Source organism: Eutrigla gurnardus (assembly GCF_963514095.1).
Source record: "Eutrigla gurnardus genome assembly, chromosome: 10".
Lineage (NCBI taxonomy): Eukaryota > Metazoa > Chordata > Actinopteri > Perciformes > Triglidae > Eutrigla > Eutrigla gurnardus.
Genome location: NC_139924.1, coordinates 16,192,326 through 16,218,401, shown reverse-complemented (window position 1 = coordinate 16,218,401; position 26,076 = coordinate 16,192,326). Strand labels below are relative to the sequence as shown.

The window sequence follows — 26,076 nt, the reverse complement described above, 5'->3', positions numbered from 1 at the left end:
GGTCCGCCTGTGCATCCTTCTTTCCGGTCCGACTCTCTTCTCCCTCCGCCTCGGTGCCTTTTCTACTCTTCGGCCCACGTGCGGATTTAACTCCCTTTTCGCCCTAAAACTCACGTATACGTTTGTAGCAGATGTCGTCGCCTTTCGAGCAGATGCGGGCGAACGTGGGTAAGCTCCTGCGAGGAATCGACAGGTATGGATGGCGCTCTTAACGAATTGATAACCTGTCGAACAAGCTAACGATACCGTAGCCGGTTGGCTAATGTTTTAAGCTAACGACTGCTGAGTTAAGTCAGCGGCGGTGAGCTCATTCATAGAGGCTCCACTCGCGATTCTTCGAGGTCACGGTTTGTTATTTGTGTCTGTATGTAGCATTACGTGGTAATAAAGGAAATGAACGTTATAACGAAGAGGTGATTTGAACAGCAGCTAATGCTAGCTAGCAACAACAGTTGACCAAAGTGCTGTGCAAATATAGAGAAGACGTCAAATCAACACAGCAAAACAACAGTTAATATGTGTGGTAAAAAAAAAAAAGGAGGTCCACACACAGCAGCTGGAGATGACGAACCGTTTCCCAATAAAGAGAGCCATGCTACCAAATGATGTAATGCTTGCAGGCGGCACAGTTAAAACCCTCTTGCAACCTCCCTGTATCCTCGAGTGTCAGTGAGTGAAGAGGCGTCGGAGAAAGCAGAAGCATCATTCTGGTTATTACTCAGGATTGCTGTTTAAATGTCTGCAACGATATTGTTTTCATTTAGTGACCAACACAACGATGACAGTTAGTTGAGTGTTTTCAAATGTCCAAAACGCAGAAACGCACATTTATCCACACTTGATTATTAAACAATGCTGTTGTCTCTCCTCACAGGTACAACCCAGAAAACCTGCCAACGTTGGAACGCTACGTGGAGACACAAGCGAAAGAAAACGCCTATGACCTGGAGGCCAACCTGGCTGTCCTGAAGCTGTAAGTTACACCGGCCACTATTCAAATACAGGCAAAGAATGTCAGCTGACACGGAGACAAGTGCTGTTTAATCAGCCCATTACTTTGAGAGTTGTCTGGAGTCTCTTTTAAAACCATTGTGGGGAGTGTCAAAGGAGCCAACATGATGGGGAACTCTGTTGACTGGGGCAATAATTCGTTTTCACTTTCCACACTTTAATATATAATTAAAATTAATTTTGAGTGTTTGCCTTGTGTGAGTGTGTTTTAGTGGCATTGATAATAAAGAGTTGTGTTTAAGTTTAGCTGTATTGTCGAACCTTCACAAGGTAAAGTGATGTAACTACATCTTTCCCTCTGCAGCTACCAGTTCAACCCAGCGTACTTCCAGACTCAGGTGACATCACAGATTCTGCTGAAGGCTCTTACCAACCTGCCACACACCGACTTCACACTATGCAAGTGTATGATCGACCAGACACACGTATCCTTTTGGTGCCATTTCATTTATCTCATATTATCTGCATGTTGTAAGTCCCCATCACTAATATGTGTAAGCTAGCTTCTTTGTCAGCGGCAAATGAGTCGGCTCTTTGTCAAATGTATACAGTTTAACGGAAATACTTAAGACTATACTCAGACTCACAACACTTGCACAGAACCATGACAACTGAAATTTGAATGCATATGTGAGGTAATTGTTTTGGTCTTCAGTTTTTTTTATGTAGGACACATAAATATAAATCATGTGTGATCAGTGTGACTGCATAGGAGTAGACTTAAATAGATCCAGTGTGTGCGTGCGTGCGTGTGTGTGTGTGTGTGTGTGTGGGGGGGGGGGGGGGGGGGGGTTATTGGTTGGTCGTGGGGCATTTCCTTGACTACAGTGTCGCAGCAAGAGGAACGTCCGATCAGACAGATCCTCTACCTGGGGAACCTGCTGGAGACCTGCCACTTCCAGAGCTTCTGGGTACGACTCACACACACAATAGTGCAACACTATAACACTGCAAACACACAGAGTGACAATATTATCTGGATACATTGCATGTCGTTTCTTACGTTATTTGAAGATCATCAAGAAGAATCTGGATTGTTTGATTGATCAATAAGATATCTGAAAGAATGTAAAGGGGAAATGTTGCCAAAAACAATATTAAAGGTGCAAAATTCATAGCATCCATATGATTGAGGGATTGCCTCCACGCGGCCGTCAACATGGCTACGGATGAACAGACATCAATAGTATCAAAACTTATTTTACTGTGCTGTTTAAGTGCTGACATGTCATTATAATTATTATTGTCATCAATATTAATATTGAGACTGATCTGACTCCATACCTTTCTTGCCATCTCTCTATCCTCCTTGTTCTAAGACTGTTTTGTTCTCTTTCCCTTCTCCAAACTTAAATAAAACATAATTTGTCCTCTTGTTTTCTTTTCATCTCTTCCATGTCCTTCCTGACAGACGAGTCTTGAGGAGAACAGAGAGCTCATCGACGGCATTACTGGTTTTGAGGACTCCGTTCGCAAGTGTGAGTATCGTTAAGTTCTTACAGTAAATATGCAAAGTCTGAGGAAGTTAACAGGAAACGAGCACAACAAAACTGAAAAGTTGCGTAATAACCTTGTTTCAACATTATCAACCTTGTGTATTTTTTTTTTATCTGATTTCCCTCTTCAGTCATCTGCCATGTGGTGGGCATTACCTACCAGACTATTGAGCACCGGTTACTGGCTGAGATGCTGGGAGACCCGCTAGGTAAGAAGTCTAGAAATATGAAGACCGGCCCGAGAGCTCGATGAACCAAAATGTTTAAACCATCTTTATACAATAAAAGCTTCAAGAGCGTTGTCTCCCTCCGTTTGTCCAGACACGCAGGTGAAGGTGTGGATGAACAAGTACGGGTGGACGGAGAACGATGAAGGACAGATCTTCATCTTTAACCAGGAAGAGAGCGTCAAACCCAAGAACATCGTGGAGAAGATCGACTTTGAGAGTGAGTGCTGCCACCCAGACGGATAAATAAATGATAGCATACTAGAAACTGAGTCAAATTCGATGACAAACGCTGCAGTATATATCAAATTGACTTGTGCGGGCTCTTTGGGTGAACTAGTTCTGAATGTTACACCACTAAACGTAGACTCCATATGCAAAAAGCAGTGATGTAGCATCATTAACACTCGTGACTGTATATTTCGTGAAGATTTTTTTTTCTATGTTGATAAAGTTAAAGTCTGATATCTTTCTTTATACACATCTTCTCCCTGTTCTTCTTTTTCAGGTGTATCCAGCATCATGGCTACATCTCAGTGATGCAAACACTCATAACTCACACATTCAGCTCAACAGATTTAACCAGGTCATTTGTTTTCATAATCAATCTTTTCTCAATAAAAGTAAATTATCCCCCACAGCCTGTGTCTGTCTTTAATTCTTCATGCTGCTCTCTGAACATTCTGGAAACCTTTACATCATTTTTTTCATAAGCAAAAGGTTTTAAGACAACATGTTAATTATTTTACTTCCTTGTTTTTTCCCAAACAATATCAGGGTGTTGGCTATACACTGTTATTAAGCACATTAATAACCTGCCATGAATCAGTGCAGCCAGGCTCAAAACTGCTGCTTCTTATTGAAAACATATTTTAATTCTCAAACTAGGAGAACATATTTGGCCATTGATCATTGTAATACAAATATAATAATAATTAATAATAATAATAATAATAATAAATAAATCCACAAAAAGGTTCGGGGAACCTGGTCAGAGGTTGTCATGACTTTGAGCAAGTTTTAATGACCAAAGATAGAAACTAAAGACAAACGTCATGAAGAACACCGGTAGGAAATCCAGCAAGGAACAACAAGACAAGAAAACCAAGGCAGGAATATAGATTACAAGCTAACTATAAAAAAAAAATCAATAACTTGTTTTTTGGAACACATTTAACAATATAAAGCTGTTTTCTGGTTTATTCTGACCAGAGAACACGACTAAACATAATTGGCACAGTGAATTTCACAGGGTTGAGTTACTTAAACTCAGAGACTTGACAGTTTCGTAGTGTTTTTACACACCGTGTGTGTTGAAAATCAGCCAGCAGATGTCGCCATCGCACCGCAAAGTGGGTTGTTCGTCCGTTGCATTGAGATTCTGGGGGTGAAATGGTGTTAGTTTTTTCTCCAATGTATTTATTTTCAAGGAAAGACAGTTCTCTTCGTCCAATATTGGATTTTAAACACAGTACACAAAGCATAAAACTCAGTCATTATAAGAAGTACGCAATTTATTATACTATTACTGCTTATTACTAGGCTACTATTGCTGTTATTACTGCTGTTCCTGACAATTACATGACAGGAATGAGATTCCTGTCATGTAATTGTATCATGTTATTTATTCTGTACAAATGACACCTGTTGCACGTGTGTCCATCCTGGGAGAGGGACTCCTCTGGGAGTTCTCATGTGAGGGTCCTGGGACAGAGGAGGCAAATTAATGCTTTGGGGCTATATAAATAAAATTGAGATGATTTGAATTACTTTATATACGCTTTGAAACATGATGCGCATTATTAATCTACAATAACATGGCTACCTGAAGTTGTAAAATAAAAATACAGGCTTCGTAGGTGTAATTATAGCGTAAAAATGATCAAGTAAAACCCAGGCAAAGTACTGTAAATGTACCTTCAACTCTTCCTCCGCCACACCTCCCACTCAGGTGAGCTACCTGAGTCCCTGTCACAGAAGGGCGTGGCTTCTGTCTGTCTGTTGTCTTCTCCTGAAGGACAGAAGTCGGAAGCTCAGTTCAGAGAGTAGATAGTCGGACTGCTGTCATGAGAAAGTCGCTGAGTGTGTCGTCGGAAAGCTCCCTCCCTCCGGAGGACGATCTGGACTCGGTCTGCTCCGACGAGCTGCTCGGCTCTCAGTCCCGCCGCTGGCTGTCGGACATGACCGGGGACCTGCCTCCGGAGAGCGGGGACGTGAACACGGTGGGCCGGGACGGGCTGTTCGTGGACTACCACTTCCCCCTGGGAGAGCTGGAGATGAAGTCCGGGTTCCAGTGGAAACGACCCAAGGTAAAGAAAAGATGCAAACTTACCTTAACAGCTGTGGACGAATGTAACTTCATTTATCTCCAGGCTAGGCTTCCCTTTCATGCTACTCTGTTGGAGGCAAATGTTGTACCTTTTACTGAACTAAATACATTTTCTAACCTTGCAAATTCAAATATGTAATCAACGTATACATTATGCTGTAATGTTATAAATTAAAACACCACCTTTTTGGTCCACAGGGCAAATAAAACAGCCCCACCTTTTGTAACTGCAACACATTAGTGGATCACTAATAACCCAGTAATGTCATATATTGTATTCTGAAATGGCCCATTCTGCATGACTAGGACTTTTTATTTGTATAATTTAGATCCAATAATTTGTGCTTTTATTTTTGATCGCAGGCCCTTTACTTCTATCAGGGTATTTCTCCATTGTGGTATTGCTTATTTTAGTTTTACCGCGGTTTTATACTCAGCATCTCACATTTTCACAGTGCTGGAACAGGAGAAAATACTGCAGTACAAGTGAAAGTCATTCAGAGCATTACTAAGTTAAAGAATGATCAGCTAAATCCCCTTAAAAGTGATGATGATGCATTAAACTGTTCCCCGTCATAGCATCCAGGACTAACCAAGTCCAAAGAAGGAGTTAGATAGCGGTTAGGAGTGTGTAACCGATGGAAACCCGGCATAAATCTCGAGGCAAGATCATCGCTGCCTTGTGGCTTTCCATCCATCCCAATATGGCAAGCTGAGATGGCAGCCAAGTTCACCTTTAGTGGAGAATTTGAAAGACTTGTCACACACACATGCTCATGAGTGTCATGAGTACCTCAAATTTGTGCTTAAAGGTTGAGTAGGTCATTTGGAAAAACCAGAGATTTTGACTTTGAACGCATCGCCCAACCTACAAAGTCTTCCTTCAGACCTCTGTTCAAAGCCACTCCCCCAGAACGCCAAACGAGTGCTTGAGATCGGCAGAGTGCAATCAGGAAGTAAGTATTGACAGACAGGCAGGTCGTCCAATTATTTTTACAGTTCTGCCATGGCCACAGATGACAGTTTTTTATGTTTGTATGTCAGAGCTTTTAATTTATTTATTGCCGGTATGTTACGAGGATTTCAAGTAATATAACAGAAAGTGTTTCTGAAAAGAATCACCTACTCAACCTTTAAGTACTTAATACACCGTCTCTTCTCACAATGAGGGCAGGACTCAGTGGAAGAAGATAAAACCTGCTGGACCTTTGTTGAGTAAACATGTGGCATCAAACTAGGCTGTATTGACTCGTTATACGCCATTTGCTTTTAGGCCAATCAGTACATCTCAAAACTTGCAGATTGAAATCAAAACCTCGCTGGCGCTCAGTTCTCAAGAAATATGAATCAGACTAAGTTTCACAAAGGTTGCATTTATTGCAGAACTGTAGGTATTGATACTCCTTTACTTCTTTCATTTTCAGTAATCCCTCATTTACATTATTTTCTTAAAACAATGACAAATAAAATGAAGATCTACACAAAGGAGACACATACATTCTCTGCTAATCCAGATAACTTAATAGGAGTATGGAAATCTGGTGACTCATCTGAGTTTTGTGGGTTAGACGAGGTATGTAGTCTTTTAAATGATTGTATTAACTATAATTTCTGTGGTATTCTCTGCTTGTTGAGACAACAGAATGGCTGACGGCTCCATAGACCAGCAGCAACACTGGTTTATAAAGTGCCGTCTGGGTCGAAGCTATAAACATGATATCGTCTGAGCACACATTATCCTTTTCATTTGATCGTGGTTGTAAAGGGAGAAGATTAAGTTAGTTGCTCTACAAAGAACACACACTTTTTACACAAATTATACGATACGATACGATAGACTTTATTGATCCCACATTGGGGAAATTCACTTGTCACAGTAGCAAGAGATGTACAAGCAATAAAAAAACGACACAATAAAAACAATAAAATACTGGTATAAAAAAATAGACAGACAAAAGACAAGAGGATTTAGATTAATAAAGATATAGAGAAGCAATGGGCTATGTACATTATATACAGAAGGTTATTTACTATGAAAAGTGTGGAGAAATATTGCACGTTAGGGCTCTGTAGGGTAAAATATAAATATGAATAAAAAAATTGTATACAGGTATAATATTGCACATGATAATTGCATTGATGCTGTAGTAGTAGGTGCTAGATGGAAGAGGTAGTAGAGGTGGAATAGTGCAAAGGTATATAGACAACGGGTTATAGGTGCTACATTAGGAGTTGTGGATGTTGTACAGTCTGACAGCGGTTGGTATGAACGACCTGCGGTATCGTTCTTTTTTACACCGTGGGTGTAGCAGTCTGCTGCTGAAGGAGCTGCTTAAGGCCCCCACAGTCTCATGTAGGGGGTGAGAGGGGTTGTCCATGATTGATGTCAGCTTGGCCAACATCCTCCTCTCACCCACCTCCTCGATGGAATCCAGACGACAGTCCAAGACTGAGCCAGCCCTTCTTACCAGTCTGTCAAGTCTCTTGCTGTCCCTCTCTGAGCTTCCACAGCCCCAGCAGACCACGGCATTTAATACATTTAATTTATAGTGAAACACGGTCCGATATTTGGGTTATATTTTGCATTCGGGTGCTACTTGATACCATCTCATACGGCTTCGTTTTTTTATGAATTTATTGTAAACTAAAAATGAAAAACACTTCCTGGTGTGTCTCATCCACAGCTGGCAGGTTGCCCTTCCATCTTAACTCACTGGTGTTTGGTTACACCTGCCTGGTGTAAATGTAAATGTGTTCAGTTGTAATGACAGTGATTTCTGTCTGTACTTGTGTGTGAATGTGGTTTTCAACCAAAACAAATATTTGGCAGATATGAACACAGGCGGACGGTGCAAGAAAGTTGGATCTTTCTTTTGGTAGCAAATTTTAAGCTTGATTTTTTTTTTTAATAAAATTAATTGTGTTATTAACAAGTCATTATTTGTCATAACAGTGGAGCAGCTGTTGGCTTTTCAATTCTCAGATGTATGACATGTAAATGTATAAAAAGATAACAAGTAAAAAAATAACCCAAGACATAAAACATAAAATAATGCAAAAAGTTAAAATAAATGAAGTGGTATTTTTGAATCCAAATGATTGTATATTTAAACATGATTTCCCAACAAAACACCAAACATATTTCAGTGTTTCAGCACTGTCAAAGACCTGCATGCTCTCAATGCTCCATTACTTCAACTAAATCATCCAACAAGCACAGCAGCATTTTTAACCTGTTAACTGATCAGAAGCCTGACGGCAGTAAATACCGGCTCACAGTCCTGGAGGTCATGTGCAGGCTCAGTGATGACAGAGCAGGTCAGGTCAACCACTTTACTGCAACAGGTTTAGTACAAACACACACAGTTTATTACTGTGACTAACTCCTTCATGAAGGTTAGAATGTTTTTTATAGCTGTAACCTCTAACTTAAGAATTACACAGCTACAAAAATCATAATTATTATACACTTTGCAACTCTGCACCCATCTAATATCAAACTAGTATCAATCTTCCTGTCGAACTTTGGGTAAACTTAATAATTACCAGCCACTCCCTGTGGTGGTGCTGTTCAGAAGCTAAATCCTGTTTCATTTGTCATGATTTGACTGTTTCCGTCTCCCCTCCCATCTCTCTTGTTTCCTCCTGCTCCGCCTCCTCTCTTTGTTCAACCAATCGTCAAACTCCTTTATGTTTCCAGGAGATGTGTTCGTCGCCTCAGTTCATAGTAAATGGAGCTACGCGCCTGGACGTCCGCCAGGGAAAACTCAGTAAGTAAGGAGGTGCTGTTCACACACGATGAGTCCATTTGTGGACTCATAAAAGTATAAAGCATTCTGAAACAAGTAAAACGTAACTTCCTGTGAAGATGCAAGTTTATTCTGAAAAGTTTATGCTCACCTTGTTTACATCCTGTGTGTCCTATTTCTTACATCTTGGCCTTCTGATTCAGATTCCCCCCCTTGATGAAATATATATATATATATTCTGACTGCATGCACCATGAATGAACTGGCCAGTGAACAATCGATCATGGGAAACTGAGGGCTAGAGAGGATCCACCAGTTCATGACACTCATGAGCATGACCTTCAAACAACCTGATCTACTTGTCAAACCTCCTGTCCTCAGATGATTGCTGGTTGCTTTCCGCCATTGCGTCTCTCTCCGTGCATCGCTCCCTGCTCAAGAAGGTCATGCCTCTAGGACAGAGCTTCCATGACGGATACAACGGCTGCTTCACCTTCAGGGTAAATACCTGAATGCTGCCTCACATGCTGTTGCTTGTGCAGCACGGATGAGTCTCAAGAAGACAATATTTACAGTCCAAGTGAGACGGAGCGTCTACAGAGTTACGTCTGCATGTAGTGCCCACGCTGCAGTGACACAGAGCCAGTTGAAAATTATTTGCCCACTGATATCAAAACACACACCTCCCTTCTCAGTCGCCAAAATCATATTTGATTTGACTCCTTTTTGTCAACGCCCCTAAGTGCAGGATGACTCATCAATCATTCGAAACTGTTTTGGAACATACATGAAATTAAAATAAAGGATATCTGTAAAGTTATGGAAAGTTATGGAAAGCAGCCGACTGGCATTGTGACAACAGGAGCTCCTTCTCTCTGTAGTTCTGGCAGTACGGTCAGTGGGAGGAGGTGAGGGTAGACGACCTGTTGCTGACTCAGGACAACAATCTGATCTACCTCAGCTCTCCAGAAAGACTTGAGTTCTGGAGCTCCCTGCTGGAGAAGGCCTACGCCAAGTGAGTCCCTCTCTATCAGTGTGTGTGTGTGTGTGTGTGTGTATGTGTGTGTGTATGTGTGTGTGTGTGTGTGTGTGTGTGTGTGGATGTGTGTGTATGTGTGTGTGTGTGTATGTGTGTGTGTGTGTGTGTGTGGATGTGTGTGTGTGTGTGCGTGTGTGTGTGTGGACGCAGAATAAGATTAACCTTCCTTTGGAATGTGCGAATAATGACATTCTTTGTTTGTGGAAATAGGAAGAACTGGTTCGCTGGTAGGCACCGGCCCTCCAAATGCCTCGTTGGAAAAGGGGCATAAAGTGAGCTTATATGTCGGGTATCGAAGCATTCATTGGTCCCACATCCTCTCCATATACCGCCTCTCGCTTGCTCGTATCGTAGCATTCCAACAGTCCCGCATACTTTCTATTTCCCCTCGTCCATGTACAGTATGTCGTATGCATCAGGTTGCCATGACTCAACACCGGACCTTGTTGACCCGGCGACGTATATATTTGTTCACTCATGCCTGAGATAGGTAGATAGCATCAAGGGTCTTGTCTAAGGCCCACGTACTGTACAGTATAGCACTCTGGCTGTAACTTCAACAAAAAAGATTTGTCCTCTCTGTCCCCTTCTCTGCCTTTTGTCCCAGACTGAAAGGTGGCTACAGAGCTCTGGACATGGGCTTCCCTCACGAGGCCATGGTCGATATGACGGGTGGGGTGGCGGAGGTTTTGAACATCGCCTCGCTGCCTAGAGACCTGCCGACGTTCCTCACGCGCCTACTGGCTAAAGGAGCACTCATCAACTGTGCCAACTGCCAGGTGAGCGTTGGAGGTTCGTGTTGTTATGTCTAGTTTTATATCCCTGTAAGTAGAACGTGTTCTCATTGAAGGTTTACTTGTGTGTGATGAGTCACACGTGTAATTTCCCTTTTGTCCTGATGGTGGGTGGATGTTTTGTTCCTCTCCAGGGTCCTTTGGAGCAACGGGATGAACTGGGGATCATGTTCAGGCATGCCTACTCTCTGACTGCAGTAGAGAAGGTAACTAAAGATGCCTGTCAACATTAATGGCATGACTGAATTACCACAGATGATAATTATTTCACAAAAGAAAATAATCTTGGTAGCAGCATGCAAAGAAGCAGCATACAGATGTGAAATGAAGGCTGTGTAGGCATTCATCATGGCCTGTTCTTTCTTTCTATCTGTGTTTGTCGTCCTCTGCCAGGTGAAGACATCACATGGCACCAAGGATCTGGTACGAATCCTCAACCCCTGGGGCAACACAGAGTGGGAGGGGCCCTGGAGTGACTTGAGGGGGTTGGTACACTTTTTTCTATTTATTTTTTTGAACTGAAAATGTATTAATGAAGAAGTTAACCTACAACAGGAATCAAATTTCTCCTTGAATATCACATGAAATTGCATGTGTGCATTTGCATCCGCCTGTCTCAGTCCTTCTCATGTTCAAGTTCATCAATCTGCAACCACAACACTAGATGCCAGTAAAACCTACACACTATCCCTTTACATTTCTTTATACAGGAAATCAGAGCATTAATGTAGCAGAAAACAACTATATAGTGGAATAAGCAGCACTCTCCCTCTGTGTGTGTTGTAATCCGAGTTTCTCCTTGCTTTGTTTACATTGCCAGCCGTAATGTATAAACTGCAATGTAAACATGAAAACAGGTAGGAAGATATAATTGATCTTGTTTCTCATCTCATGCTGTTCTTTGTCACTGTGAAGTCAAATTTAAATGGTTTGACAACAAATAGAGAAGAAAACATGTGGCAACAAACGCAAAATCAGTATTGGTTTGAATTCAAATGTATTAAAAATTCATGCATATTAACTTACCATACCATAGCTTAATTTAGGTTTAAATATGTCTCAAAAAGAAAGAAAAAAACGATTTCACCTGTTAATAAAAATGTTTATTTGCATAATGATAAAAGTCTCCCATCTCCATGCAGTCCAGAGTGGAGCACCGTGAGCGCTGAGGAGCAGAAAAGGCTGGAGAGGGTCAGACGGGAGGACGGGGAGTTCTGGTGAGTTTGTGCATCCTAATGTGAAACCATGACTTTGTTATATTACTGTTAACAATCAAGTGACTGCTGGCCATTCTTTTATTACAGAAAGGGTCGGTATAACTTTTTAAATAGTTAAATTAACAGATAATAGATTGTTTAAGATGTATAATGCTGTCAAACTGCAACTTATTTTGATTTAAAACTTTATAATTAACTATTTATTTGAATCCTTGAACATTACTTGGCAACAACTCTGAAAGTAACAGCCACCAAACACAACCTTATCCTGTGTCATAGTCAGATTATTTGAACTGACAGGCTAATAAAAAGTCTAATTCCAGGTTAAGAGGAGAATATATTCATATCATGCGATCACAATATTAAACTGCTAAAATCGAAATTCAGAACAATATGGCAGCAAAAACGATCTGCTAAAGATAGTGGAGTAATATCTATGAAGTCAGAAAAGCAGAGAATGAAGTCTCTCTCTGTGTGTGTGTGTGTGTGTGTGTGTGTGTGTGTGTGTGTGTGTGTGTGTGTGTGTGTGTGTGTGTGTGTGTGTGTGTGTGTGTGTGTGTGTGTGTGTGTGTGTTATAGATACAGTGTATATCAGACAGCTCACCAGTTTGTCTCTCCCTCAGGATGTTAGTGTCAGACTTCAGACAGCACTTTGAGTTGATGGAGGTGTGTCACCTGACTGACGGTCTCAGTGAAACAGAGTCCAGCGTGCAGCCGTGGTGCTGCGTAATGCATCATGGGAACTGGGTGCCGTGCATCTCAGCAGGAGGACCTCGCCAATCGGGTATGACACGTGTCTGTGTTTTTATTGTTCTGTCTATGGAAACTTGTCTAATGAACCATAAACTCTCAAAATACGACAATTATTAACTTAACCTGTAGAGAGAAGTGGAGACTCTATAGGAGTTTAGTAGTTTTGTCTGATCTGCTCCCATTTGCAGTGTTGGATTTACTGTTCCTGCTGTTTCACATTAAAAGCCTTCCTCCATGTTCAGGAGACATAATTCCCTTTGCTTTTTGTAAGGGTTTTGTTGTGAAACATCTGCAGGAAGGACGTTTTATTAACAGTATCAACATATTGAAGTCGATCAGAAATCATAAATGACTCCGTGAGAAACGTGTTGTTTTCCTCATGAATTATTAGTGCAAATAAATCCATCCATCATCTGTAAGTGCTTATCCCTCATCAGGATCTCTTTTGTTTGAAAATGCAAAGTCTCTTGTATCTTACTTTGTGTGTAGTCAGAAGTCACCCTTCTCCTTTTTAAGCCCTGCTGAGCTCTGTTTTTGCAAAGTTAAAGATCTGTTCTGCATTAAGATCCATTAACAACAAATCAAGCCGTGGCAAGTTTATTTGAGTACCAAAGTGGTGCCACAGTCCATTTAATTTCAACACTGTAACACCGTCTTTGTGGGTGTGGTCTAATTTAACTTTCCAGTAATGAATCACTAGCCCTTTAGACTGCCTTTTTGTTGAATACGTCACACGACAGGAACACTTTTATATCACACATCAGATCTTGATGAGCGAGTTACAATTTATAAAAATCTGTGTTTTCTCTAACATTATAATAAGTGTTTGTCACTTCACCTAAGCTAAAAAGAAAAGAAAAAAACCCGTTCGAGAGTCTCTACTGTGTTTAAGTGTAATTAACGGGCACACTGCTTCATCCAGCGTCTCTTCTCTCTGTCTGTTTCACCGGTGGGCGGGGCTGAGACACAAGCATGCGCGCGCACAAACACACACACACACACACACACACACACACACACACACGTGTCATGTCGAAGACTTTTATTCTACTGGACTGTTTCTTAATTTTGATTCATCAACCACATGATTAGTCACAATTTGATGGGGAAATGCTATCAAATTGTAAAACACAGATTTTAGAAAAATGAAAACGGAAAAACACAGAATTTGGGAAAAAATAAAAGGGATTTCATCGGGTCCTAAATGAATGGCTGGATTTAAAATCATACCAAAAATCAGAGTAAAAAATTTAAATCACAGGCTGATCCAACGTTCGTTAATTTAATCATCAAGGCAGCTCATAGACCTGCACCAGGAGGAACCCAGGGTGATTCACAATCACTTGTGCTTCCTAAATGGACAGATTGATCTCCCCGAAGTTTTACTGACTTGGTGTTATACAGTGATGATGAAGTGTTGATGATAAAGTAAAGTGTACTAAGTGTGTGTGTGTGTGTGTGTTCCAGTTTTGTTCTGGCAGAACCCTCAGTTCTACTTCACTCTGTCAGAGGTGGACAGCAGCACAGCCAACTCTCACAAGACCTGCTCCTTCATTTTGGCTCTGATGCAGAAACACCAGAGGCGTAAGGGTGTTAACCTGGCTATAGCCCTGCATATCTATCCGGTACACACACACACACACACACACAGCCAGTAATACACACGATTATAAGTCATTCATTGTTTAAATTATAACATTTCTAATAAGTGACCTAAACCGAGCACAACACCAATCATAAGTAGAAGATAGTAAATGAGTAGTAACTAAGTAGTTAAGTACATTTTTGACTTAACTTTTTGACTTCTGATCTCTTATATAAAATTACGTGTGTAGTTTGGGTTCCTCGTCATGTTTCAAATGTCAATGAGTTAAGGTCGTTAAGTTTTGTCATAGAAGTGACTCAGCAGTTTGTGTATCCATGTATTATAAGTCTGTGCTATCTCTCCAGGCTCATCCTAAGAATAAATCCCTGTCGCCTGAGGACCTGAATGTGCTCAAGCCAGCCCTTTGGAGCTCCCATTACTCCTCACGCCGGGAAATTGTCCTTCGCGGCTCCCTTCCACCGGGCCACTACTTCATCATCCCCTCAACCGCCGAGCCCAACCAGCAGGGGGCGTTCCTCCTCCGGGTGCTGACAGAGCAGGGCAACGCTGCCATGTGAGTCATGGATCAATCTGTTGTCGACAGAGAACAGAGAGTTTAAAAAAATACCCATCAGACACCACCAAACTGTGTGTTTCAAGGCAAAAAGGTGAAGAGGCTAATAGCCGACCTTCAAACCTTCTGCTGAGATAAAAAAAACTCAGAGGGCTCATAATCAGAGAGTGAAGTTTGAGGTTAGGTGCTGTAGTACAGTCGCTTAAATCACTCCTCACAAAGCTCTAACTTGTTGTCTTTACTAAGCGCAAGCAGCTGCAGCTCAGAAGACAAGAACACAAAATGAGAAGATGCATGATATTTGCAGGTTTGGAGGATCTGAACTTGTGATCAGTTCAAACCAGCCATAGTTAATTGTTTAGTGCACTCCCAGTATCATTCGTGGTTATTTCCACCATGATGATAGAACTTTGTGGACTTTAGGATTTGTGAATGTAAATATGATAAATCTAATGTTGTTCTTTTTTTTTCCAGTCCAGCCCAAAAACCGCCACAAGACATCCCTTCATTGTCAGAGGTAGGAGACAAATCAGTGTTTAAATACATAGATACTCACCTGAAGTGAACAGGGCTCAAATGAAATTTAGAAATGTTTTAGGGAAGTTATTGGAAGAAAGAGGCTCACTTATACCTACGTAGCTCAGATTGTTGTTCCTTACTGTGGCTCACCAGAAACAGGGCCTGGATAGCTCAGTCGGTAGAGCATCAGACTTTTAATCTGAGGGTCCAGGGTTCAAGTCCCTGTTCAGGCGAGACAAGTTTTAAATCTCCTTGGATTTGACAGAAGCTCAGAAAACTCAGTTACAGATAGTGTTTGTTCCTCATATGTCAATGACAGTAATACGCTGTTGTCCCATGTTGTAATACACAAAGAAAATTTAAGGTAGTTATAACCCTCAGAGGCTCGGCCAACATCAATGTTTTTTTTTACTGCCTGATTTGAATTTCTTCCACAAGGAAAACTTATCTGCATGTCTTTGGACTGAGTGATGAAACTGAGGTGAAGACAAAAGAGCTTTTTAAACATCCATCCATTTTCTACCGCTTATCCTGTATTTAGGGTCGCGGGGGGGCTGGAGCCGATCCCAGCTATCATTGGGCGAAGGCAGGGTACACCCTGGATAGGTCGCCAGTCTATCGCAGGGCCGACATGTAGAGACAAACAACCATTCACACTCACATTCACACCTACGGGCAATTTAGAGTCATCAATGAACCTATCCCCATCCTGCATGTCTTTGGACTGTGGGAGGAAGCCGGAGAACCCGGAGAGAACCCACGCTCACACGGGGAGAACATGCAAACTCCACACAGAAGGAACCCGGGCCGACCTTTTTAAACATCAATATGTTATATAACTGTATCGGATTTTCATAGGTGGAGATTTGAAGAATATACAAGATCAATAAAACACTGTGATGTCACTTTGAATAAATAACAGCAGAGCCTGGATAGCTCAGTCGGTAGAGCATCAGACTTTTAATCTGAGGGTCCAGGGTTCAAGTCCCTGTTCAGGCGAGACAAGTTTTAAATCTCCTTGGATTTGACAGAACCTCAGAAAACTCAGTTACAAATAGTGTTTGTGCCTCAAATGTCAATGACAGTAATACGCTGTTGTCCCATATTGTAATGCACAAAGAAAATTTAAGGTAGTTATAACCCTCAGAGGCTCGGCCAACACCAATGTTTTTTTTTTGCTGCCTGATTTGAATGTCTTCAACAAGGAAAACTTATCTGCATGTCTTTGGACTGAGTGATGAAACTGAGGTGAAGATAAAAGAGCTTTTTAAACATCAATATGTCATATAACTGTATCGGGTTTTCATAGGTTTTGATTTGAAGAATATACAAGATCAATAAAACAGTGTGATGTCACTTTGAGTGAACGACAGCAGGGCTTGGATAGCTCAGTCGGTAGAGCATCAGTCTTTCAATCTGAGGGTCCAGGGTTCAAGCCTCTCTTCAGGTGGGACGTTTGAATACTTGTAGCAACAACAGGAAAACTCTTCACCAGCTAAACCATTACTTACAGTGCAAACTTTGCATTAAGAATAGTAATTAATATTTTCTGCTGCTACTCACTATAAAACATTGGAATGCTTCTGTCAGTTATATTTCCTTTTATACTTTTATTTGTTTGTTAAGTCCACATGTAGAGACTCGCAGACTTTGGGACGCGTTCCCACAAAGTCCTAGAGGACTTAGGGCTGTACCACTGTCAAAGCGTTGAGTGCTTGAGGGCTCTCTCGCAGAGATATAAAAAAACAAAGAGGACTGCACAGTCTGGCAGTTTAAATAAACACACAAAGATGAACATTAAAGATTTACATTAGGCTGTATTACATACCAGGTTTATTAATCAGCCATTTATTTTATTGTTGCTTATTGAAGCTGTTTTGACAAGAACTCGTGACTAGATTACAGGTAAGGCAAGAGCCTGGAAGACGTTCAAATCTGGCAGTAAAGAAACATAAAACAAGAACTACTAATTACTAAGTAATTTAATATGTTGCTGCAAAGTGCTTTCCTATTCATATTTACACCATTTCTAGCCCTTTCAGACTCTCACTTTCAATCATTTACCCAGTGACATTGGCCGAGTCTCTGAGGGTTCTTTGTGCATTGCATTATGGGACAATAGCGTATTACTGTCATTATATGTGACATCTGAGGCAAAAACACTATATGTAATAGAGTTCATTTCTGTGTCTAGCTTCAGTCAAATCCAAGGACACTTAAAAACTTGTCTCGCCTGAACAGGGACTTGAACCCTGGACCCTCAGATTAAAAGTCTGATGCTCTACCGACTGAGCTATCCAGGCTCTGCAGTTGTTAATTCAAAGTGACATCACACTGTTTTATATATCTTTTATAGTCCAAAAATCTCCACTTCTGAAAACTCAATACAGTTAAAACATTGATGTTTAAAAAGCTCTTTTGTCTTCACCCCAGTTTCCTCACTTAATCCATAGACATGATTAGTTTAACTTGTGAATGTGAGTGTGAAGGTTGGTTTTATTCTTACCTTTTTAACAGAAATTCTTCTACAACTGAACTAGCCCATGGTGTACCACAGGGTTCTATTTTAGGTCCAATTTTATTTTCTATTCATATGCTTCCACTCGGCCAGATTATCCAGCAGCATGTTTCTTTTCATTGCTATGCTGATGACACACAGATATACCTCCCACTGAGTCCCAACGACCCGAGAAGCCTGGCTGCCGCCTCAGACTGCCTCAAAGACATTAACCGCTGTATGGTCCAAAACTTTCTCCAACTAAACACTTCACAATCTGAAATAATACTGTTCAATCCACCCAACACCTTCACCAGCTTTGGTCCACTATCCGCCAACCTCAAGCCCACTGCCAGAAATTTAGGTGTCATCTTTGACAATTCACAATCATCCCACACATTAATAAAGGCATTAATATGATGGCATATAAAAAAAAACCTGCATATCTCTAAAGTTGTACAGGAGACATTTTATTGTGAGAGTAATGTCTTGTCTCTTAATTAAGGCTCTGTATGTTCTGCCTGCAGCCTTCATTTCCTCACCAGGCTGCTCTTCCTTCACCCAAATCTATCCGACAACTGTTCAAGAAGCACTGCAACAAGGTGAGATTTACTTGCACGCTGCTGCTGTTCATCTGTACGTTGAAGCTAAGTAAAACATATTTGTCAATATTTGCTTTACAGGATAACTTCAAGATTTCATTGCGTTCACTAAAAGTGCTGGTTTTTGCATCAATGACAACACGATGACATTACAGACACACACTTTTGCTTGTTATTGTGTCTAACCAAGTAATTCAAAGACCTCATCCACATGGTTGAAATCATCTCAATACTCTGCCATGCAGCTGCCATCTGCAGCATTCTCCCTCACCCCTGGACCACCAACAACTGGACCAGAACTTATCCCCATTAGTCACTTAGACACAAAAATGTGGGAAAATGAGTTCCTTTTATTGTGAAAAATGTATAGAAAATGGAATGTGTTCATCGCCGTTTTACAGCAGCTCCGTGGATCAGCCTGCAGCTTTTAACGTCATGTTTTAAAGTCATATTTCAGAGTGAAACAGGATGTGCATACTGGCGGGACGTAACGTTGGATGATATTCGATCATTCAAAAGATCAGCTCACAACCTTCTCCAGCTCTGTGCCACTAAAAGTTGCACGTTGATTGATCGATGGATGTCAAGATATTATTGTCTGAGATTGGTTGGCACAAGCTGATGTAAGCCCACGTCCTATTTTGTTTGACAGGAAGACAACAATACCTGATTTTAATAGTAAATTAAAATGTAAAGAAATTTAGTTTTTGTTATTTTTTCAGCATATATTGTTAAATAGGATCCAAAAGGGTTGAAAGGGCATTTTTAATTTTAACTTGACCTTAAACGTCATTGACTCAAGACAAGCGCGTTGTTAGTTCAAGACACCTTGGACTAATGCACTGAATCAAGACAAGCCTGCTCATGGAACTGGATGGGAACAATAGGCCCTCTATTGTTCCCATCCAGTTCAAACAATAGCAATCGTTAATGAACTGTTTTTCAGTGCTTCTTCTAAACCCCACCCATCTGCTGGTCTAAGCAGGTTAATACAAAGACTGAAGGTTACGTGCAATGAGCTGTAAGGAGCTACAGTATGTTTTCAGTGTGTTACACCGACCCTGATGTCTTGTGTTGTGATTGTTTCCTGCGTTGTGTCATCAGAAAGGCCTTTGCAAACCAGTGCATCTCCACAACCTGCTGACTGAGGCAATAAAGGGAGGAGGTCAGTGGTGTCTCTTTGTCTGCTCCCGTGGGCGGATTGTTATACATGTCTTGTTTTTATTATTATTATTTTAACAGAAATTTGTTGTAATTCCCCACCGCTGGTTGCCATGGCGATATCCAAACGTACAGGTCATTGACACTAGGTTTTGTTTGAATCCTTGAGCACATTTAGATATAAAAAAAAACTAGCTTTGTAAATATTAGTTATATTACATTATATTATATTAGTTAATTTAATCACTTGGCAGTACCTTTACATCCCACTAGATGGTGCTCTAAGGCCCACTAGTGAGAACATTTCTGTGCATTTGTATTTATGTGATGCATCGATATAACTACTGCAAATCTATGTAGCACACCTGTTTGGTTTTGTTTGGCTTCACTGTTTGTCCCAGTTATCCTCCTGCACCTCTACAGAAACATAACAATCTACCATTGTGTGCGTGTTAAAACACCCACTGGTGTTCTTATTTGTTGTGCTCAGTGTTGGCCGGCAGCGAGAAGTACTTGGCCCTGGAGCACTGCAAGAGTCTGGTGGTCCTCATGGATGTATCCTTGCAAAGTAATATTCTACCTCTGTAAAAAAAACTCTGCCATGGTATCAATATTTTAAAACATATACATGCACATATAATCTGTTGTCACTGTGCATACCTGATAGCAAATCTTGGTGACTGAATAACAGAAACACCTCCCTGGATGTGCGCTGGGTCTACCCAATAAACTGCTAACTAAGTGTACTGGCTCAGTCTTTCAGAATTGTTGCTGTTGATTAATTTACTTATTTTTACTTATAGTATGTTGTTATTATTTAATTACTTATTTATTTTTTACATTATTATTATTATTTCTATTATTATCCGTGTAGATATTGAATTAACTTATCAATATTATTTATTTATTTTGTATTTATTTATGTCAGTGTTGAGGATGGTTGGTGTTTGTCTGGTTCACTTCCTTGACCTCAGTGCTTCTTCAGAACCAAGGCAACGCTCGGCTGAACTGGCTGGAGTTCCAGAGTCTGTGGGACAAGATCAGGAGGTGGACGGTAAGATGTGACACAGCGTAACAAGAACAGTACTGTCAACACAATGGTTGCCCTGGGAGATACCTGTGAATGGAGATGTTACTGCATTAATTCACTTGTTGTCCAGACCAAAATAAGAGAATCATCATAGCTAAGATTATGATGTGCCTGAAAAATAATATAGATCTTTAGATCGGTGATAAAAACTACTTAGTTGTACTACTACTAACTTTCTATTTATGTGTATTTGTACCTCTGTGAACCTTTCAGACCATATACCACTGTGTACCAAAACCACATTTCCCAAGTTGTCATTCACTCCTTCCTGTTTCCCCGGCTCATACACGGTTTTTGAATGGGCTTTTGGTTAGCAGGTCTGGGGTTAACACCAAGGAAGGAATGTTTATGCTTTGTTATACAACTAAAATACTGAATGACAGAAATATTTCAAATATTGCAGCATATCTTTTTGTTTAATCATAAAGCAAGCAGCACAAAATCCTCTTCTACAGAAATATTCCCATTATTGAGCATTATGTATTGAGTGAAACAAACATGAAATCAGTGTATTATATCAGTTTTTCATGATTTCAGGATATCTTCTTGGTGTTTGACAAGAACAAAACAATGCACCTGGAGTATAAAGAGGTTTCCCCCGCTCTGAATGCAGCAGGTAGGACTGAAGAAACGCAGCCACATACATGCATTTATCAGTTCATGTGTAATTATTAAAAAGTGTTTAATGTTCAGGCTCCACTTCTGTCAAGAACAAAACACCTGACCAGCAGGGGGAGCCAAACTACCTCTCTTTACCTCCCCTTATCTCTGCATTAGAACAATAATACATTCACAAACATGGAAGACACACTTTATATTTATTCTGACTACATTCAACTGGATCATCACATATATCATTAATGTATTAAATCAAGAATATATCTCAAGTCATAATAGTTGAAAATACAGTTCTGATGTGTGTTTACAGACATTAATAACATTATTAATAACATAATTAACCCAGATTTAATTGTTTTTTCTTCAGTCATCTACTTTTAGTGATGGCATGTATCTACCATTTATTCAAGTACTATTACTATTAGTATTTAAGTACAGTGTTGAGGTACCTATATTTTACTTGAGTATTTCCATTTTATGCTACTAAATTTAGTCACAATATCAGTTATTCAGTTCAGTTACTCAAAAAATCACAATTTTTACAGGTTTAATTAATAAACTGTAACTATATGAAGTATCCACTAGCTACAACATTCATAGTAATGTTAGGCTATAGTAGTAATAATCCGATAATATAGTATGTGATATGGTAGCATTATCAGGACTATTACTTTGGCTACTTTAAGTACTTTTACTTGAATAAAAGCTCTGAATACTTCTTCCACTGCGTCCTGTACACACATGGATTTTTACGTGTTAATGTTTGTCTCTGCACCTGTTGAACAAAGTGATTTATTCTGACCTTGATTGTGTGTCTGCCCTGCCTCTGCTCCAGGCATCGTCGTGGATGATTTGATAATGCAGCTGGTTGGACTGAGATACACGGAGCCGGACGTGACCATCAGCTACCCTGGCTTCCTGTACCTGCTGATGAAACTGGAGAGCATGATCCGTAAGGGAGGGACATGGGGAAGGAGTGAGGGCAGGCAAATGTTGCCTGGAGATTGGAGGAAGAAGAAGAAGAAGGCAGCAGAGAGGAGAGATGTTTTCAGCCCGGAAGTTAGAACAGAAACAGCAGAGATGATGTCTGATGAGGAGAAAGCAGGAAACAATGCAGAGCAGGAATAGCATTATCTTCTAATTAAAGAGTTGGCAGGGGCTTTGCAACAGATTATTATATATTCTACTATGCAAATGTGGTATTTTTCATATTCTAACCAGCACACTAAACAACAAGACAAGCTGAAAAACATTGTTGTATTAAAAAAGTTAACAACTAGTAGTTTTAGGTTAATTTTTGTCCAAAACAGAACTGGAAGACGCCCGACACACCTGCTACTAGTATAAAATACATTTGTCATCACAGTTTAAATGTTTCTCAATGATTCACTGTTTTTTGTCTTTTGCAGACAAATTTCAAGCGTACGACGTGGCGGGAAAAGGAAGCATAACTGTGAGCTTCAGACAGGTATGAACATTATATGGATACAACAACACTGACTCCTTCCTCTTCATCTGCTTTAGATACGTTGAAGAGAGAATTTAATGATAAACATTAATAGAGGTAGCAGGTGTGACTTTTTACATGAATTACTTTAATATCTACATCTCAGTTCTTTATTAAACATGTCAAACATGAAAATAGAGTACATACACACTACTGTTGAAAAGTTGCTGTAATGTTGATGCTTCTCTTCTGTCCTGCAATAATAATTATTTTAACAGAGATAAAAACATAAAATGATTAGTTGATGCCCCACAGTGTTATATGACAGGAGAGAATACTGTTGAACTGGGATGTTGAATGTTTTCCAGTCCAGAAAAGTGTCTGTGACCTTCGATCATTATTGAACCACAATGGTGCAAATGGCCTCTAAATATTGAGTTAGTCCACGGCGGTCTACTCAGACTAAATATTTTCACATTTCAATAAACAGAGCATTGCTTTCACATAGATGTTGTGCTACATTCCTGCTAATGTACGAATCTAAATTAGACTGGTCCTCCTTCACAGAGCATCTCCGAGAAGCAAAATCAAATTGTACCCAGAAGGAAGTAAACAGTTTGATTAATTGTGGGCCAAACTCAGGATTAATATTTGATTAATTGTGCATCAACAGTGGTTAGGCTGAAGAGGTTTAAATTGGGATTTGCCGGTCCATAGTATGATCAGCTGGGTTAGGGTTAGGGTTACACTAACCTGATATCCCAGTAGATTAACCCTAGACTAACCTGATATCCAAGTAGACTAACCTATCCCAGTAGACTAACCTGATATCCCAGAAGATTAACCCTAGACTAACCTGATATCCCAGTAGATTAACCCTAGACTAACCTGATATCCCAGTTGATTAACCCTAGACTAACCTGATATCCCAGTAGATTAACCCTAGACTAACCTGATATCCCAGTAGACTAACCTGATATCACAGTAGACTCATCATAAACAAACCTGATATCCCAGTAGATTAACCCTAGACTAACCTGATATCCCAGTAGTCTAACCCTAGACTAACCTATCCCAGTAGACTAACCTGATATCCCAGTAGATTCACCCTAGACTAACCTGATATCCCAGTAGACTAACCTGATATCCCAGTAGATTAACCCTAGACGAACCTGATATCCCAGTAGTCTAATCCTAGACTAACCTATCCCAGTAGACTAACCTGATATCCCAGTAGATTAACCCTAGACTAACCTGATATCCCAGTAGATTAACCCTAGACTAACCTGATATCCCAGTAGACTCACCCTAGACTAACCTGATATCCCAGTAGACTAACCTGATATCCCAGTAGATTAACCTGATATCCCAGTAGTCTAACCCTAGACTAACCTATCCCAGTAGACTAACCTGATATCCCAGTTGATTAACCCTAGACTAACCTGATATCCCAGTTGATTAACCCTAGACTAACCTGATATCCCAGTAGACTAACCTGATATCCCAGTAGATTAACCTGATATCCCAGTAGATTAACCCTAGACTAACCTGATATCCCAGTAGATTAACCCTAGACTAACCTGATATCCCAGTAGATTAACCCTAGACTAACCTGATATCCCAGTAGACTAACCTGATATCCCAGTAGATTAACCTGATATCCCAGTAGATTAACCCTAGACTAACCTGATATCCCAGTAGACTTACTTTATATCCCAGTAGATTAACCCTAGACTAACCTGATATCCCAGTAGATTAACCCTAGACTAACCTGATATCCCAGTAGTCTAACCCTAGACTAACCTGATATCCCAGTAGACTCACCTAGACTAAGCTGATATCCCAGTAGACTTACCTGATATCCCAACAGACTAACCCTAGACCAACAATACGTTTCTATTGTGAAGTTTGAAGAAGAGCTTTGCTAAAGCAACACACGTTTGTTCTTCATGTACTGAAGTCCCTGCTCATAACTATTTGTTGTGTAGATATTAATGTTGGTCATTAAATCAGGTGAGGTTCAACTAAATGTTTTCTGTTCTCTGATTGGTTCTAGTGGCTCCAAATGACCATGTACAACTGACCTGGTCCACTAGACCAGACGGATTCATCAGGATTTGCTTTTCATCTCTCTTTTCTGATTTTCTCACATGAATTTAATTTGTTTTATTTTTCAGATGTTTAAAAGTGGATTATAGTTTGCCGTATAGTTTGATAGATACATGTAGCAAAATAAAACGTCCTATCACATTTTCATGTTATATGTTGTTATCATAGAGTCAAACAATAACAATGGAAAGATCTTTTAAAACTTTCTTCAGCCAAAGAAACATCCAGGATCAAAGGTGACGTAAAGGTGACGTAAATCATTCACTGTGTTGGTGACACTTCAGCAAAGGTCAGCGCAATGATTTAATGAATGAAACTTTAAGATGTTGCCTCCTGCCCCCTCGAGATGTCTAAAATCCCCCCATAAAACATTTGACTAATAATTTTGAACCTGGCTTTAACCAATGTTCAGATGTCTGTGCTGGAAATGAATTCAAATTAGCACATATTTCAAAAGATAATGCCTCATTTTCATACTCAAACATAACGTTTGATAAAACATGTAATACAAAAAATAATCGTCTTAATGTGAGTAACCAACTGGGTAAATTGCATGGTGATATCTATTAAATATCTATTATTAATAGTGTCTCCCTTTATGACACATTATCGTGTTTAGGATTTTTATTCCAACAAGTGTCTCATTTATCATTTAGTTGACTAATCATTTCATTATTTTAAACTACCTGAATCTGACTGGATGGATTTCATGTACATGATTGTAAACATTGTATATAAAGTGTTTTTTAACTCCTTCTTTCCATTTGGCCTTTAATTCAGCATCATGCTGCATGAATTAATAAAAAAGGAAGGATGAAACAAGTCTGTGAGGTCCTTCTTCTTCAGGCCGTTTCTAGCAGCACCATATTCTCAGGTGGAGCGGCTTTTCCTCATAAAGACACAATTAATGAGGTAGAATCATATAAGAGGACCCGTTCCAGTGTTCCAAAGTTTGTTAAAAGACATGTGGTTCTCATAGGACAGCGAAGCTACAAACAGATGAGGATTTTATAGAATATGATGCAATGATGTAGATTAAAGTAGCCAAGAGTATATACTGGAGTTAAAACGTGCAACATACACATGAATGCAGCATTCATCCAGAAACATCATGTAACAATAAAACACTGACAGGGAACATTTTACTGCATTATCAACAATTTTACATTAAATAAGTACATTTTGCTGATAATACTCACATACTTTTACTTGAAAAAGGTTTCAATGCAGGACTTTTACTTGTGGTGGAGTATTTTCAC

At 40.1% G+C, this 26,076-nt stretch overlaps 2 protein-coding genes across 3 annotated transcripts; both read left to right on the top strand.

The window, feature by feature from the left end:
• On the top strand, window positions 1-3,374 carry eif3k (eukaryotic translation initiation factor 3, subunit K). Of its 2 annotated transcripts, none has more exons than XM_084018850.1 (8): window positions 1-193; window positions 875-973; window positions 1,316-1,436; window positions 1,848-1,922; window positions 2,423-2,489; window positions 2,639-2,716; window positions 2,829-2,954; window positions 3,243-3,374. In XM_084018850.1, exons 1-8 carry the CDS (start codon window positions 132-134, stop codon window positions 3,272-3,274), a joined length of 660 nt encoding a protein of 219 aa, XP_083874976.1. In that variant the 5' UTR covers window positions 1-131; the 3' UTR covers window positions 3,275-3,374. The 2 variants fall into 2 exon arrangements, with proteins under 2 accessions (XP_083874976.1, XP_083874975.1); XM_084018849.1 differs by having other exon boundaries at window positions 2-193; window positions 1,845-1,922.
• Window positions 3,375-4,759: 1,385 nt separating this feature from the next.
• LOC311020413 (calpain-9) lies at window positions 4,760-25,570 on the top strand. Its single transcript, XM_084020439.1, has 20 exons — window positions 4,760-5,043; window positions 8,764-8,833; window positions 9,194-9,312; window positions 9,694-9,827; window positions 10,459-10,630; window positions 10,780-10,851; window positions 11,039-11,130; window positions 11,788-11,862; window positions 12,486-12,646; window positions 14,083-14,240; window positions 14,566-14,774; window positions 15,249-15,291; window positions 18,318-18,392; window positions 19,497-19,557; window positions 20,044-20,108; window positions 20,539-20,607; window positions 21,181-21,259; window positions 22,097-22,213; window positions 22,671-22,729; window positions 24,765-25,570. Exons 1-20 carry the CDS (start codon window positions 4,801-4,803, stop codon window positions 24,789-24,791), a joined length of 2,100 nt encoding a protein of 699 aa, XP_083876565.1. The 5' UTR covers window positions 4,760-4,800; the 3' UTR covers window positions 24,792-25,570.
• The last annotated feature ends 506 nt before the right edge of the window (window positions 25,571-26,076 follow it).

Coding starts and splice junctions, on each gene's coding strand:
- eif3k (XM_084018849.1), top strand. CDS start 132: ATGTCGTCGCCTTTCGAGCAGATGCGGGCGAACGTGGGTAAGCTCCTG. Junction 1,437..1,844: donor GTATGATCGACCAGACACAC/GTATCCTTTTGG, acceptor ACTACAGTGTCG/CAGCAAGAGGAACGTCCGAT. Junction 2,490..2,638: donor TGAGGACTCCGTTCGCAAGT/GTGAGTATCGTT, acceptor TTCCCTCTTCAG/TCATCTGCCATGTGGTGGGC.
- LOC311020413 (XM_084020439.1), top strand. CDS start 4,801: ATGAGAAAGTCGCTGAGTGTGTCGTCGGAAAGCTCCCTCCCTCCGGAG. Junction 20,109..20,538: donor GTCTGGTGGTCCTCATGGAT/GTATCCTTGCAA, acceptor GTGCTTCTTCAG/AACCAAGGCAACGCTCGGCT. Junction 20,608..21,180: donor ACAAGATCAGGAGGTGGACG/GTAAGATGTGAC, acceptor TCATGATTTCAG/GATATCTTCTTGGTGTTTGA.